Below are 16,603 nucleotides of genomic sequence, written 5' to 3' on the forward strand. Positions count from 1 at the left end.
TATCATTAAATAAAAATATATTCATTTATTTTTTCACTCCACTTTTACACTGTATTATACTCACTCTGTTTTCTGTCTTCCTTTTCTTCAGTGGGACTTTTTGGCCAGTCTAACAGTTATCATTGTCGTGCATTGGCTTATGTTTTCCAACATAATAAGTGTAGTCTCAATCCGTAGTATTTTCCAGCTGTTTTTCTTGTCAAACTGCAGCTGCAGCAGCCACAGTCAACAGTACAGTCAACAGTGCAGTAACTCAGTCCTCATCCGTGTGGCACTAATTTCCTCTCATACTCCCAGGCATGCCAAACAAGGCCAAGGCCTGTTTAGACACATCATGACCAAACCCAAAAAGCCTGTGGAAGACCTACCCCAGCTGCGGTTACATACAGTTCAGCCTCTTCTGTCTTCTTCATATCTGAGCTGTGTATTTGTGGACGCAGAATCATCACACATCATGATGGGATCTTCCTGAAGTGTCTTTAAAAAAAAAAATCAATGTCCATTTATTATGGACAGTATGTAAAGTACAGGCTTGTAACAGAACTCCACAAACCAATGGGTATTCACTTCAGCAGTTCCTGCAAAAGCTGAAAATATTTTCTTTAATTTCCTTCTTGTCATTTTTAGTCAGTTTGATTGACACTTTTGAATGTGTGGAGGCTAGATGTTTGTCTTTCCCCAATACTTATTCAGGCCAATAGAGAGCAGCAAACTTTCCAGAACAGCTCATCTACAGAATGATCATAAACTCAAGCTCTGAAACAACCCTGGTCTCTGCTCAATCAGAAGAAATGTTTGATCTGAATTTGATTTTTCACACTGAAAAACAGGAAAGATTCCACACATTGAAATTTTTTTCTAAATTGTACTTTATTTTCTTTTAAAGACATATGTTTTAAAACAGCGATTGTAGAGAATAAATAAAGAAACATGTTTGTTTTTTTACTTCAATAGGTACATTTATGTAATTAAAAACTCTATAATAAGTGTGTTCATTGTCTTGAAGACAGGAATCCTCTTTTTGTTTTATTCTTAAATTAAAAAAGAAATTGTCAAATCTCCCCCGCCATCAAATTGATTTACCAAATAAATTAAACGTAAAAAATCAAGATAGAAAAATTCCCAGCCCTTCCTTCCGCTTTGTTAATTTTTGAAAAGTAGTGGCAGCAGAGAATCGTATCTCGTGAAGTTTTTAAGTCCTCCATTTTCAAACCAAGGTATGTACAGTGAGAGGAAATCCATTTCTCTTCCACTTTAATTACTCCATGTTTTTAATTTACGTATAAATAATAAAACTAACTCTACATAACAATATTACCAATGGTAATCATACAGAATAGTATTTTCTTTTGCCTCCGACTGTGTAGACTGGCCTTCTGTTAACGCCATAGACCACAAATCACACTATACAGTTGAACCCTGTTCAGTAGAATAACATCAGTGATATGCTCTTTCTTAACATGTATATCTTGTTGCCGACAATAGAGTATGTACATAATATCAATGAATCCAGCTGTGGAATGATAGGAACTCTGGAGCACTTCCAATATGGCGGATGTGGATTCTGTTAATGTATTTGTTGCTGATATTACTGCTGCTGTTGTTGTTGTTTTTGTAAGCGCATACACGTGATACTGCTTTTTGTGAAGTGTTGCTCCTGTGCTATACGGTTGGTCAAACAACCAAAAAAAGGCTGGGACATCCCAAGTGGTTTTCTTGATTGAACTCTTAGGTTTTCCTGGAGGGAAAGAAGAAGAAGAAGAAGAAGAAGGAGAGGAGAGAAGAGAAGAGGGGAGAGAAAAAAAAAAGAGCACAGAGCATTTTAAAATCAAAAATCACAGAAGTTAAACACATAACTTTAAGACTTTGGAAGTGGAGTGGTGTCTGCAATACACACTGCTTGCACTGATGCCTCGGGGGGGCGGGCGGGAGGAAGGGGGGGTCTTAGTAATCAACTAGTGTCCATGCAACTGTAACAGTGACAGTCATACTGCTGCAAGTGTATGCACGTTCTTAGAAAATAGTTTGTCATCTCTTTTGGCAGGCAAATTAATTCAGAACATGCACAGTAGGAATTCTGGTGGGAGTCAGCGCTCCAAATTTTAGCAAACAGTTGCAGATCATTTTACATTTATTCTAATGATATTCAAAAACATGTCATTCACCAAACTGTAGTCTCTCAGGGAAGTGATTTTTCAGATTCAGCATTTCCAATCATCCATCAATTACTTTATTTGTGATGCAGATTGCTGCAAACAGAGCATCTGCAGGTACCAGAAAAATCTATCTAGAACCATCTGAGACCTTTTTTTTCCATGCCCGTCTTATCCTAATTTGAGACCAATCGTGTGTCAGAGCAACAAAAGTAAATACTTTGTCAACTCATAACTACTGGGTGTTTTAAAATCCCTTTAACAAACTCTTCCTGATATATATTAAATAAATGCTGCTCTGATTTATTTACCAAGATGTTTAATATGTCAGGGTGAATTTAAGAGTCTCTATAATATTATGCACAAATAATATACAGTAGGATACTTTAGGCCTGCAAATAATTATTATTTTCATTCTTGATTCATCGGTTGATTATTGTCTTGATCAATCGATTAGCTGTTGGCTCTTTATAATGTCAGAAAATGGTGGTAAATGTTGCCGAGGTGCAACTTAAAATGTCTATTTTAGTCCAGACTTTGCCACAAGCAAAAGATATCCAGCGATGCAAACATCACTGTGCCTCAACAAAGAGTTGAAACCAGCTGTCAGACGGTGTGGAGCTTTGAAGACATTTAAGGGGCAGAAAGGAGGAAAACTGTCTGTTAAGGGGGTGCAGAGAGAAAAATAAATGTCCTCGTTTCTAAAAGAGTTTTGTTTATTGTAGTGCAAAAAATATCTGGCGTATAACTGGAACAGAAGCGTTCTTAAATTATTACTATATTAGAAGCAAAAGATTGAGCTTTCTAAAAAACACAATGTTTAACTTTTTAAAGGCATGATAACTACTGTTTCATACTTATTAATGACCTGCAGATACCCTGTGCGAAAGATACATAAGGAATGTGTTGTTTGAAGTTGTTTTGCATATGATGTGGACATTTTGGGTGTTATTATTTGAATATTCGGAGTATTTATGGTCATTATTTCTAAAGTGTTTAGCGTCCCAGAATTCCTACAGAGGAATGCAGTTCCTCAGCCAGCAGCACGTGTCACAGGAACCAAACAGCTTTACCCAAAACCTTCTAGAGCAGGTTAGTGTCTCAGTTTGTACAACTCACACGCACACACGCACACGCACACACACACACACACACGTTCACACACACACACCAACAGTTTTCACATCGACACAAAACAGTCACACAAATACAAATGCACAAACCTTGTCTTGGTCTCACACTTAAGACACACGCACGGTCGCTCGTACACAAATACTATGTTGTCGACCATATACAGGGGCACGTTCAGTACATTTCCAATCTCACAAAAACCAAACAAAGTTCAGGCACAAAGTCACTTGGAATTGAGTTACAACCAAACAAAAACCCCGCACTCACCGAAAACTACTACACCAACCAACTAAACAGAGGGAACGTGTAAGAATGATAATCATGACAGACAACAAAAAGGAAACTAATCAAAACCAAAAAAGTCTAAAAGGAAAAAGTTCTAATATATCCATATTTGATGGACAACAAGCTAATTTAGCTCTTAGCGCTGAAGCTTTTAGAAGAAGAAGAAAAAAAAAAAACGCTTGTCATGATAATCAATTACTTACAGATGCTGAGGTAAAGTGACAATTATTGATCAGTGTTTGCAAGGATTAAAACCAGGACAAAATAATAAGAGGAAACTCACAACGCACCAAACACAGTTCATGGTCGCCACAGTAACCCGCCATGCAGTTGAGCATGGTGAATCAAGGCAACGGCCCAAAATAAAAATTGCTAATGGCAACCATCACAGGCAATATCGCCACAGCAACCAACACAGGCCAATTAACTTACAACGCAGTGAGAAGGAAGGGGGAAGGTTTTAGTGGTTGCTAGGCAACCGTAGCCATAGCGACGCACGTCTCCACGATTTATGTATGGACGGGAGAGTCTTGAGAGTGGTGTGATGTTTTTTTCAGGAAAAATGGCATATGGCACAGCACAAAAACAATAAAATGAAAATAAAACAAAAAATTAATGACGAACAGTAGTTGGCATTCAACCCTGCGACAGAACACTGGTTAGACAGAACATTTGAACCGAGACAAAATCTACGTCTCAATAAAAGTGTCCCTACATACTGAGCAAAAAAAGAAGGAACCACTTTTACACGACAAAGGTATCTTCTGATCCCTGTAATGTATTTCTAATTGATGGTAGTTTTAGTGCTTCCACCTCATCACAGTTAATCTACTGTAGCGTTATTGACTTCTTCAGTTCCACATGACAGACAGACATTTAAGTACTGAGCCTCCAATTACATCCACTGTGTCTCCTTAACTTCCACACACATTTCCAGCTATCTATCATTCCCTCCCCGAGCCCTTCTCATCTCCTCCAATGTGTCGATATGCAGAAACTCACCTCCTTCAGTAAGGCCTGTTAGCATCCTTGGGCCTCTTCAGCTGCACCTTCAGTCTCTTCATGCCGATCTGGAAGCCGTTCATGGCCTGAATGGCAGTCTGGGCGCTGGATGGGTTGTCAAAGCTCACAAAACCTGAGGACGGAAATGACACGGCGAAAACACAAAACACAAACTATTATTTCACCGAAAAAGCAGAATTACGTACAAGGGGGGAAAAAAAGGTAAAAGACAGAAAGTCTCTAAAAGAAAACAGAAAATGACATCAGACATTACCACCTCTGTTCACTGACTTACCAAAGCATTTGCTCTGGTTGGTGGCGCGGTCAACAAAGACCTTTGCCGAGATTACATTTCCGAAGGGCAGGAACATCTGCAGAATCTCAGAGTCGGTGAACTCCTGCGGCAGGTGGTAGATGAAGATGTTACAGCCCTCGGGACCTGTGAAACACACAGATGTAACATGCCAAGACATGACAGGTTAGGCAATCACTGAAAATGACAGTTTTTTAGGAAACAATGGTAAAACTGCAAAGTGGAGTCAGTGGAAGAAACCAAATGTGCAGCAGCAACAGTAAATACATTTTATTTATAAAGCTGTTTTTTTCAGCTCAGTGATGCTTCTCATGACAAGTTATGAAAAAAATGACAACCTGAAACACGGAGCAAGATAGTAGAACAGAAAGTCAAACACGGAGCACGGAGACATTTTCATTTTCTCCAGTCACAGACTAAATAATCAACCAAATAATTGAAACATATCGAAGATGGGAACAATAATGAGTTATCACTCTGCTTTTTGCAAACATAAACAGAATTTATCTTGTTCAAGTTGTATCAAGTTCTTTAAATCTGCTAATACAGTTCACATCATATAGAAATGAGTGAAAACAGCCACCCAGGATGGCAGTCACAAATAAGAGTCAACTTTATGTGTGATGTAAAGTATGTGTGATTTGTAGTAAATGATATGATCCAGATATGACTGTGATTATTCCACGTTTGTGAGTTTACCTTCTCTTTGCTGCAGCTGTTGCGGTTGCTGCGGCTGCTGAGCCACCAGGGTGGGCTGGTGGGGGAAGGGCTGTCCCACCAGGCTGTAGGCCGTGGGGTAGGTGGCTGATGGACAGGATGGAGAACAGGTGAGCAGAGAGCAGCACGGAGACACGCAGAGCACTGCAAACGGTTTCTTTTCTTACTCCAAACAACATCTGACAAGAGCTGCATCCTCACCTACAGATGTGATAAAACTAGGAGATGTTTTGCATATAGTTGGTGATGTGTGATTTATTCTGTAATGCTGGAGGTTATTTAGATTATGTTATACATGTGCACGTTTTGACTTTGGATTAAACATTTCTTCTTGACACTTTCAGTGTGGAGCAGTTGCAAAAGTCCAAAGGCAATGTAGCCGCATTTCATTATGTTATATAACATGTTCTGCATTCTGGTTTGCAGCCTATAAAACTTTATTTTAGGGGACTAAAACTAAAAACTGTGAGGTCAGTTCAAATGATCAAACTGTTTCTTTGTACGTGCTTCTGAACATAAATTTCAACTTTCTTTTTCTCCTACAAACATTGATACCTCTAACAGTGCAGTTTATTATCAGTATAAGCAACAAGTATCAACACAAGCACACAGCAACACATTTATATACAGAAGTGGTAATTTATGTCATAGTTTTTGGCATTAAGGCACAATACAACAGGTAAATAGAGTGAAAATACTTGAAAACAAATGTTTTTTGTATTACAAGTTGTGGGAAATTTCATGTTTGAATATGCAAATGAGGCATTAGGGAACTATACGCACTGATTTACATAAGTTTCCAGAACAGAAATATTGAATATTGCAAAAAAACAGGTTCAAAATTCTTGTTTCTTTTGTTGACATATTAAAGTCAAAGGTTTTTACGCAGGGATTTTGGATATCGCTTTTTGTCATAAATCAGAATATAGCCTACTGTAGGCAGCCATCAAAAACATATTTTTGCTATGTTTTTAGGAATGAAATGTTAAATAAATCATGTTATGAATGATATATGGACAAACCCCTCAGTGAAAACCTCAGAATATAGATGGAAGAAAAAAGTGGAAAAAGTTTGGCGTGTGTTTGGCGTGTGTCTCCAAAGTGAGAAAAATTCAATTTCGTATCTCATGATATATGGACAAACCCCTCAGTGAAAACCTCAGAATATAGATGGAAGAAAAAAAGTGGAAAAAGTTTGGCGTGCGTTTGGCGTGTGTCTCCAAAGTGAGAAAAATTCAATTTCGTATCTCATTCATTGCCTGACTTATATACATGCTAACTTGAGTTTAGGAGAAATCTACCAACACAAATAGACAAAGTGAAGTGAAATAAACACGTAAATGTATATTTTAGATATTTTCATTTCCTCTTTTCTGAAAGAAGACAAGTTACAGAAACAAAATAGCCCAAAACTGCGTGAGAAAACGATGTATTTGCCTGCAGTGTTTCACCTTAAATCGGACACATGTATCACAGTAAATGCTGAGATTGTGATGCTCACCTGTATAGTGCTGCATGCCTGTGTAAGCTTGCTGCAGGGGGTCGAGGACAGGACTCTGAGCTGTGACACAGCAAACACATGGTTACAAAGTGCTTAAAGCATGAAAAACAAAAGAATCCTAAATGCTATTTGGGGCACATCGACATGCTCCAAATAACATTTAGTGCTTTCGTTTCATTTCATTCTCTCCTAATTAGCCCCTCACTGTTGCACATGAAAATAGGGAGCCTGTGAATCTGTGGAAGGATATTATATGACAGCAGCACACTTATAATTTATTTAGGATGTACCTTGATAGGCATGAACCCCGTTAGTGTACAGGGCTTCTGTGGCTGACTGGCCATTGGGGGGAGCTGGCACAGAGGAGTAGCTGCTCAGTGCAATGGGTGGAGGCATAGTGGGAACAGGTGTGCCTGCGATGGAGGGTGGAGTGCTGGTACCTACAGACATTTTGAAGGAAAGGCATACGTTACTTCTACTTTAAAGGCCTTTGAAATTTGTGGGATGTGGGATCTCACGAACACAATTTTCTGCCACAGTTAGACAGATTAGGTTTCTGTATTTATGTCTTTTAGGCTGTGATTTTGGCTACATGGGAGGGGGGGAGGGGGGATGAAGTGGCATACTACCAATCCATCTATATGACGGATTGGTAGTATTTGGAAGTATGCCACTTAATTTTTTTTTTTTCAACCAACTTTAAAGACAGTTGGTTACTGTCAGGCTTTGAGGGTTAAATTCTTAAGAAATAACCCTTTAAAAAATGAAAAATTTGCAGTCGATTGACACAGACTCAACTGACTTTTCTCCATTTCATGTATTTCTAAATTAAAATGATTAAACACGGACTATTTTAGAGTAAGTAACACATTTTAAGACACTCTGGGCGGAAAATGACATTTCATTCTTCAGATTTAGATGCATCAGTAAATTAATCTCAAATGAATTGTAAAATGAACGACTGAGTACACGTCTTATGAACAAATTCAGGGCAAGATGTTCATTCAATGTGACTATGTAAATAAAATAAAAAAATAAACCGTCAGCCATGCCTCTAGTATAAACTATTGGGTACAGTGTATGCTAACCTACTTGCTTACTTACTGTGTTTTATACTTTAAAAGTAAAAGCTAACATGTCCAACATCATGACAGAATGAAAAAGAAAAAAAACCTTCAAAATAGATGTTTGTAATTTTGTCCTCTTGGGTCCAGCTCTCCTCATGTATCTGTCCTCATATTTCAAGTAGAAATCTAATCAAGGCCGGCCGGGGCCAGACATCTCTGCCTCTCATTACCTGAGGACGGGGTGATGGATGCAATCGGCGTGGCAATGATGCTGCTGGGGTTGAGTGCGGCGAGCTGCTGCATCTGAACCGCCGCCACCGTGGCAACAGGAGAGAGGTAGGCCGACTGCGCCACCAAGGCCTGCTGCTGCATCAACTGGAGGGCAGAGAGATGGAGGTGGTGATGGAGGGGAGAGAGCGAGACCGGAGAGCTGATGTTTGGGGTACAGGACATCAGTTTGTGTTCACCGAGCGTCATCTCAGACTTGTAAACAACAGAAAAACAAATAGACTGAAAGTAAAATTGTGAAAAGTCTCAATATCGGACATGAAGTGAGTGATCTCGGTAGATTAAAGGTGACGCAGTCTGTTCATATTTCCATTATTAACTAACTCAAATAACATGACCCAGTCATAAAAATCAAACTTGTTTTAATATAATTGCAACGGCTTCAGACTCAGCCTCAATCAGGAGTCAATATGTTTGAAGGGCACATCCAAGCACAGAGCAATATAACAGCTGTCCTCGGTGACCTGCTCTGTTTCTGCCAACCAATGCAGACGCTTCTCCATCTTCGCAATCAGTCACTAATTGGTTTCTACATCGTGCTGTGTGTTCTGTGTATAGGCTGTGTGAATAACCTGCCTCTGCTTTTGTATAGTTTTATGTCAACATGAACTGTCAGTAAGCAATTTTATTTCATGTTTTATTTGATTTTTTTTTCCACTTTAAATCTGCACATTCATCATGAGTAAAAATGTTGTCAGGCCTCTTTAAGCAAAATATGAGGCAAATCGGAAACCATTAGTGTGGGTGGTCAATTAGTAATGACGAGAACAGCAATCTTGCTTTACTTTTTCTTTTTTTTTTTTTTGTAATTTGAGATTTTTCCAGATAAAATTATCCAGTTTGACAGTAAACCTCTTAGAATCACTTGAAACGCATCTCAACTGGTAAGCTTTGCTTTCCAGAAAGTTAATTTTGTATCATTTTTTGGCATTTGTGTTGTGGAAAATGCTTTCAACTTATTGTGTTTTTGCTTAAGTACTTTTATTTCAACTTGATAAAATCAGAAATCGGTTCGATCGGGGCTTTCTATCCTTTTTTGCCTTATGTAGGGTTCAAGCGTGATCTCTATACATCCTCTCGATGCACAAATAAGGAGACTTTGAGACAGAAAACAAAGTGCAAATAAAAACAAAATTCAACACAAACTAAAACCTTAATTTGTTTTCTCTTCATTTCATTGTGGCTATTTTGTGAGCAAAAGAAAACGATTTTGACCTCTCAGCAGTACGCCGTACTGTCGTCATGGCAGGCAGGGTGTGTTTCTAGAGAAGTGTGCATGCGAGTGTGTGTTGCTCACGGCCTGTGTGTAGGCGTTGTAGGCCCCGAGGTGCAGGGTCATGGGACTGATGACTCCCAACTGAGAGGCCACCTGCTGCATCCGCCTGAGTCCTCGCTCCTTCTCCGAATCGGCAAACTTCACCACCAGGCTGGACGAGGCGCCCTGCAGAGGAAACGCAGCAAATCAGAACTCCATCTGTCTGAAGCATTTCACGTCAACACAGCTCTCACCATCAGAAGAAGGATCAACACTCAGAAGGGTTAAAGTCATAATGCATCGAGTGTCGCAGTGGCTTAAGACTGAGAGGCAACCAGGGATTTTTTTGTTGTTGTTGTCATCCCTTCTCTCTGCTCATTTATTGTCAATTCCATACTGCATGCTTTTGAAAAAAGGCAAAAATCACAGAAAAAAATCCAACTAAAATCAAGTTATAATGCTGTATTGCCATAGTACACACAAATTGTCCACACTATGTACATCATTCAAACGTTCAGAGAGTTATTTGGAGGAAGTATGTGAACCACTAAAGTAATGACATTGACTTGGGAGTCTGCGGTTCGCATACCTGGACTTCAGTCAGTGAAACACAAGTGGAAATTAGAGCTACACTAACTTATAAAAAATATATTTTGACTTGGCTGATGCGAACTATGCCTCATGAAAAAGACAAGGAGACCTAGAATCTAGAATTATTGATTTGCATAAAGGGCTATGAAATCATCTCAAAAATTTAAATCTATCATCAGTTCCCAGTTGGACAAATGGAGGATTTAACACCGTGGCTGCTCTCAGTACAGGTAATAGATATTACCAAAAGCACAAGTCAAAGTGCTCAGTAAAGTTAACCAAGAAGCCCTGAGACAGAGCTGAGGGCTTAAATGAGATATGGGAGCTGTTAAACATCCATGTTCATGAATCTACCGTAGTCATTCTCACAGTGCATTATTGAATGGCACATTGTATGAAGGAAGCTGCTACTCTCCAAAAAACACATCACTGTGCGCCTGAAGTTTCCCAAAGGGACACTCCACATGTCAACTTGGGAAATATATTGTGGACAAATAAAGCTACAGTCTAAACTGATTGGGGAGAACATGCAGCACTTCCTATCGCACAAAAAGGGCATTCCGCACAAACATGAAAACATGCGTCATTGTGATTTGGGGCTGCTTTGATGCCTCTGCGCCTCGACAGCTCATCATCATAGAGGGGCAAATTCATTTCCAAGTTCATCAAGGTATCTTACAGGATATTGTCAGCGTGGCTGTCTGCCTGCTGAAGCTCAGCTCATGAAGCAGAACAACATTACTAAACATCAAAGTAAGTCTACTGCAGATAATTTGACGTCTAGAAATCCATGTTGGAGGATGTTGAACAGAGATTAAATCCCACGATTCACGAACTATTTATTTTACCAGCTTTGTGAATTAGATGAAGATCAGATTATATTGTATTCATTTTGAAATTTAAAAATGTTTAAAATGTTACCCAGGTAAAAAAAATTTTTTTTTTTTTCAAATAAACGTAGTTTTTTTTTTTTTTTTAAAATTTAGTCCACTTGCATCAAATCACACTGCGGTGAGACCTACAACAAAAAAAGGATGACCGCATTTAAAAAAAATGTTATCTTCTGTTATGAGTGCGTGCGTGCGTGCGTGTGTGGAGGAGGGGTACAAAAATGAGAAGTGGTGACTAATAGCTGAGTCACCATGGTGAGTGTCTAAATGACTGGATTTGGAGCATTTGAGTGTGTCTGTTTAATGTGTTTGAATTTAAGTGTGTGTACGCGCAACTGAGTGTAGCTATGTGTGTCTGTTTTTTGTGTGTGTGTGTGTGTGTGTGTGTGTGTTTGTGCGGGGGACTTACAGGTAAAGTGCGACTCCCATGCAGAGCGCTGATGGCGGCCTGGGCCTCTGCGTTGCACTGGAACTTTACAAATGCACACCCTAGATGAAATGACACACCATTAAACACGGCCTCACGCACGCACTCACTCACACACACACACACACACACACACACACACACACACACACACACACACACACACACACACACACACACACACACACACACACACACACACACACACACACACACACACACACACACACACACAAAGGATAACAAAACTACTTCCCTTTAAAAATATATTAGAAGCCGTCTTACATCTAGGGCTTCATCAGTTACCGTGGCATCATTAAACATGGTCCACAGAACATTCATTGCTTCATCAATCACAGCCCGTAAACCACCAAACGCGTCATTAGCCATGACCCATAAAACCTATTGCACTATTAGTAATGCCTCATGCAACAAACGCAGAAAAATCCAGCATCTGTGTTTGAACTGCCGCCGGACTTTGATTTACATGGCAAATATCATTAGCATTGTTGTTGATGACAATAGTAATTTATATCACGTGATGAGTGAAGTGCTGCGGGCGTTATTCTCGGGGCTGGATACAAACACGAACAGTGAAACGACGTCGATACCACTTTTACAGTCGCGACCTGTGGAGGCCCCACGCGGTCATTTCTACCGCCGTATTTTAAAGGATGCTTGACTCCAGGCTGCTTTGGAAATTGTCGAGGGTAAGGGTTAACCACCCCATCGCAGTGCTGATCTTCTAATTCACTGGGACAAGTATGAATTATTGCTCAGGATTTTAAGTAGTTAAATCCCTAATATGATACGAAACATCTTATTGCATCTATTTAAGCACAGGACATTTCAAACCAATAAATCAGTTACACTCTGCTAAGAGGGAATGATATTTACCGTGGCAGTAGGTCATATATAAAGTCTTAAATGACCAAGCATCAGATTATTTACGTTTGAGTGTGTGTACTGGGGGATCAGCATCATACTATCATACTAATATAGAAAAATATAGCTCATTTAAATCCTTTAAATGTGAGGAGTTTTAAACTTGGAAATGTTTTTCAAACACCAATTTTCAAATCAAAGATATCTGAGGATTTGGATGATTACCCAGTGAGAAAGAAAGCCGTGAATGTTTTTCTTAAAAGGCAGAATAATGTTCTGTAAAAACGAACCTAACTATTTAACCCTAAAACATTTAAAAAAAAACAAACATCTTAACTTAAAACATTTGTAGAGGATAGTCTCTGTCTAGTACTAGATAACACACTGTGATACCTCCCACCTCTCACTCAAAGCAGCTGCTTCCTTCTCAATGCAGGTTGGGCTATATAAAACTTCAAACCCTGTACAGCTGTCATGAATGGGGAAATGAACTATAATGACCAAAACCGTTCTTGTATCGGGCTGTAAACAATTTTTTTTTCAACAGTAAAGTTAGACATTTTAACATGGCGATCTGTAGGGATTGACTCGCTTTTTGGAGCCGCCTCCTGTGGCCATCTGTGGAACTGCAGTTTTAGCCACTCGCCCAAGCCCTGGAGGTTGCTGCTTGGCCAATAAGAAAACATCTTTCAAAGAACATAATACAGGAAAAAGCTGTTTGAGGTCAATTAGAAATTGTTCTGTTTGTGTGCATATGTTGATTATATAGTTATTTCTAACTATTAAATTCCTGGGAAATTTACAATTTCAATGCACTGATCCTAGTGTGGACAATAACCTGTGAAATATCCTGCCTCTTTGTCACAAGTGTCAAAAGTGTTTGATAACCACATTTGAGGGATTATTGGAAGAAGAAAAAAAAGTGTGTTTATTTATACAGTATGAATACAGAAAGGATATCAGCTGATTTACTGATATCGGAAAACAACCCCCCCTCCCCCCCCACTAATATTGGTATCAGCATCAGTCCAAAAGTCCAATTTCATTTGGTCATTGTTTTGTTTTGTTTTTTGGTACGTGTTCCATGTTGGACTGAACTAAAGTTGTGTTTCTCAGCCATGCTATTGCCACGGTTACCTTTGCTGGTACCGTCGGGCCCGCGGAGCACCGTGCACTCCTCTATGCTGCCGAAGGGCTCGAACATTTTCCTCACGTCGGTGTCCGTCTGCTGTTTCCCCAGCATGCCCACAAACAGCTTCCTGTCTTCTAAGGGGAAGGAGATCGCCAAGATGGAAGGGAGGAAAACAGGAGGAGCGCGTGGGTAATAATGTGAGCGAGGTGAAAGCAAAAGTGGATTTACGAGAAAGGTGATTAAAAGCAGAGGAAAAGGAGGGGGAAAAGAAGAAGAGCCATGTCACTGTACGTGCATGAATAAATAGAGCGTCAACAGTGGGATAAAAGCAGCTGCAAAGCAGGATGGACATTAGGCTGCGATACCTCAGAGCGCCACCAGAGTGCGGTAACACGAACAGCACAGCAAACAAACAGCATCTGGCCATGACTCAAATGTTTGTCACCCTCTGTGTTGTCAGAGAAGCTCCGTCTGTCCCCGTCTGTAAAGGATCAGGCCGAGTGTCTCTGCATGTTTGAGCCCATTCACTACAAATCACATTCCCGCGGACTATTCTCGAAAAAAAATAAAATAAAATACTGTGGATTCATCCATTTATTGTTGAATTTTTCCAGCCGTTCAGGGTGCCATTTCTCTCCAATCTGTCGAAACTCAAATGTCAGAGACTTGGGAGCAGGAGATACAATCGGTCACAACGAAACGTGCGATTGTCTTTATTGTTCGCTCACGTGCAGCCTAAATGTCAGTGACATTGCAGATGGAAATGTGGTTTAATTAGAAACACCTGCCTGTGTGTGGTGGGTTGATGCGGAGGATTTGAGAGTCGGCTCATGAAAAGCACTGAATTCACACACACTATGTTGGCAGATAATGTAGCATGTGAAAAGGAGTGGAATTTGGTCATTGTTTGGTAAAAAAAATAAAAATAAAATAAAAGTTGTGGTTTGACAGTCAGCTCTTGAACTTTGGAGATTGTTGCCACCGCAAAGACCTGCTATATGCTGATAGATTAGTGGGAGCATCAGAAAATAAGACTTATTGTAATGTAGGCGAATTTCTATATCCGAGTTAATGCTGAAATGAAAGAAAAACACCGGATTGCTAATACAATTTGTCCGATAAAGTGTTTTATTGGTGAGTTTTCAGGAGCTAAAACATAAAATGAAGATCCTTCAGGTGGTTGACAACAGCCTAACATCAAATGCACAAAATGTTGAACTGACTTTAAAGGGGAGCGAATCTTCAATAGGCCTTTTTCTCAGCAGACATTTTGATCTGTCACAGTGTGTCAGTGAGCCAGCGTGCACAACACCAGGACCCTGAAACCGAGGCAGCTAAATGGAATTCAGCCATCATTAATTTTATTATCTGCACCTGTGCTTCTCCTAACATGGCATGTCAAACTGTAGTGAAAAAAGCCCTATGAGAACAAATTGGATGCTGTGAAACAGAGATCTGGATAGTGTCTCAGATTCTGACTCAGACATCAGAGCTTTTCCACCTGCATGAAACCATTTGGACAAAAGTAAACACCCAGAATGTGTGATGGAGTATCGACTGCCTCTCAAGCGAGTTTCAACTTTTAAAGTTGATTGTTTGACCTCAGTGAAGCCAACAGCTGCCATTTAACTCTTTGGAAAAAAGAGCAACAGTACATGACTCACAAAAAACAAAATACAAAACAGTGATTTAAGTCTTTGCAAAGAGCTTCAGATTATAAAGTGTGCTCACCAATCTTGAAAAGTGGGAGAAAATGAACTGATTACGTGAGTGATTGATCAGATATTAGTACAGACGGGTCCTTATAAGCGCTTGTATAAACTGCTCTGCAATTCCAGCACATTTATAGTTGTTTGAATATGAAGCTTTAAAGCCACTGAGGCTGAGCACAGTGTGTGGTGCACGGGTATAGTCTGACAGCAACAACGCATCCATGTTAACAAGCAGCTGAATCTACTCCTCAGTCTGAATCTTCTGAAGGGATGATAAAATCTGACATATTCTCCATGAACATCTGATTATTTCAGAAATGTTTCTTCACCAGCTGCTGATATTATCTTCATCATTGTGGTGGTATCAGAGTCACATGGTTATGAACCGTACCTACAAATTTTTGTTAAGTGCTGAGATGTCGTTAAACACTCGCCTGACTTGTAAACATTGGTATTTTTTAGTGGTGTACAATGTAAAAGGTGTCGTTGTTTGAACAGGTGCTGCGTGTCTGTAGGGACAGCTGTCTCTTACCCCCTCTGCTCTCGCTGTCTGCCGGCTTCACTTGGATCGGGCGGTTCATCTGGAAAGACACAGCACCTTCATTTTAAATACAGGTCAGGGGGCAGTGATCAACACAGGGGAAAACAAATGACTACAATTTAAGAAATAACTGGCACTAGTTGGAGTGTTAGCGTGGCATTTAATCGAGATGTAGCCCCTACCGTCTTGTAAATGACAAAAGATGATATTTATGCACACTTGCATTATGTAACGCTTCATGTAAATGCAATTGTTGCTGTAATACGATGTAATTGTGGCGTCTTTGTGCATGTATGAATGTTTGTGAATTTGGCCTGTGCTCCATTCTCCTATTTTTACACACTAATTTCTCTCCTTTGCTTTTTTTTTTTTTTTTTTTTGACACTGATATGTGTGATATTAGATGTGCAGTTTAACGCAGTCGCTCTTCCTCCCTCAGAGTCTCTCTCAGAATCTGTTCTAATCCTGACGTCTATCGTTCCCTCTCCCCCTATCACACAAAACCAGGAAAAGCACACACCCACGCGGGATTGGGGAAGTGATAAGATTAAGAACACTCGCCAGCTAATCTGGATTAAAGGAGCACACAGCATCAGAATATGAAGAGATCCTGAGCCTGACAGAGAGACAGAGGAGCATGAGTGCAGGGTTAGAAAGGAAGGAATAATATGTGAAATAAAGAAAAAGGAGAGAACACACAACACGAGATGGAT

The 16,603-nt window shown here is 39.8% G+C and overlaps 1 protein-coding gene across 5 annotated transcripts in view; it reads right to left on the reverse strand.

Annotated features, from left to right (window-relative positions):
• Positions 1-857: 857 nt before the first annotated feature.
• Positions 858-16,603, reverse strand: part of celf3a (cugbp, Elav-like family member 3a) — a 31,603-nt gene continuing 15,857 nt past the window's right edge. For 3 of the 5 annotated variants that reach the window (XM_069693349.1, XM_069693340.1, XM_069693329.1), the window contains 11 exons: positions 15,882-15,930; positions 13,643-13,771; positions 11,603-11,682; positions 9,755-9,898; positions 8,400-8,544; positions 7,393-7,542; positions 7,103-7,162; positions 5,584-5,688; positions 4,867-5,010; positions 4,572-4,704; positions 858-1,738 (listed from right to left, as the gene is read on the reverse strand). In XM_069693349.1, the coding sequence (XP_069549450.1) occupies positions 4,577-4,704; positions 4,867-5,010; positions 5,584-5,688; positions 7,103-7,162; positions 7,393-7,542; positions 8,400-8,544; positions 9,755-9,898; positions 11,603-11,682; positions 13,643-13,771; positions 15,882-15,930 (1,134 nt within the window). In that variant the 3' untranslated portion in view covers positions 858-1,738; positions 4,572-4,576. Of the gene's footprint in view, positions 1,739-4,001; positions 4,099-4,571; positions 4,705-4,866; positions 5,011-5,583; positions 5,689-7,102; positions 7,163-7,392; positions 7,543-8,399; positions 8,545-9,754; positions 9,899-11,602; positions 11,683-13,642; positions 13,772-15,881; positions 15,931-16,603 lie in introns of all 5 variants that reach the window. The other 2 variants (XR_011310688.1, XM_069693356.1) reach the window with 2 other exon arrangements.

Source organism: Brachyistius frenatus, unplaced genomic scaffold (assembly GCF_029030835.1).
Source record: "Brachyistius frenatus isolate BFR_SWC_R1_liver_20210118 unplaced genomic scaffold, ASM2903083v1 Contig_2, whole genome shotgun sequence".
Taxonomy (NCBI): Eukaryota; Metazoa; Chordata; class Actinopteri; family Embiotocidae; genus Brachyistius; species Brachyistius frenatus.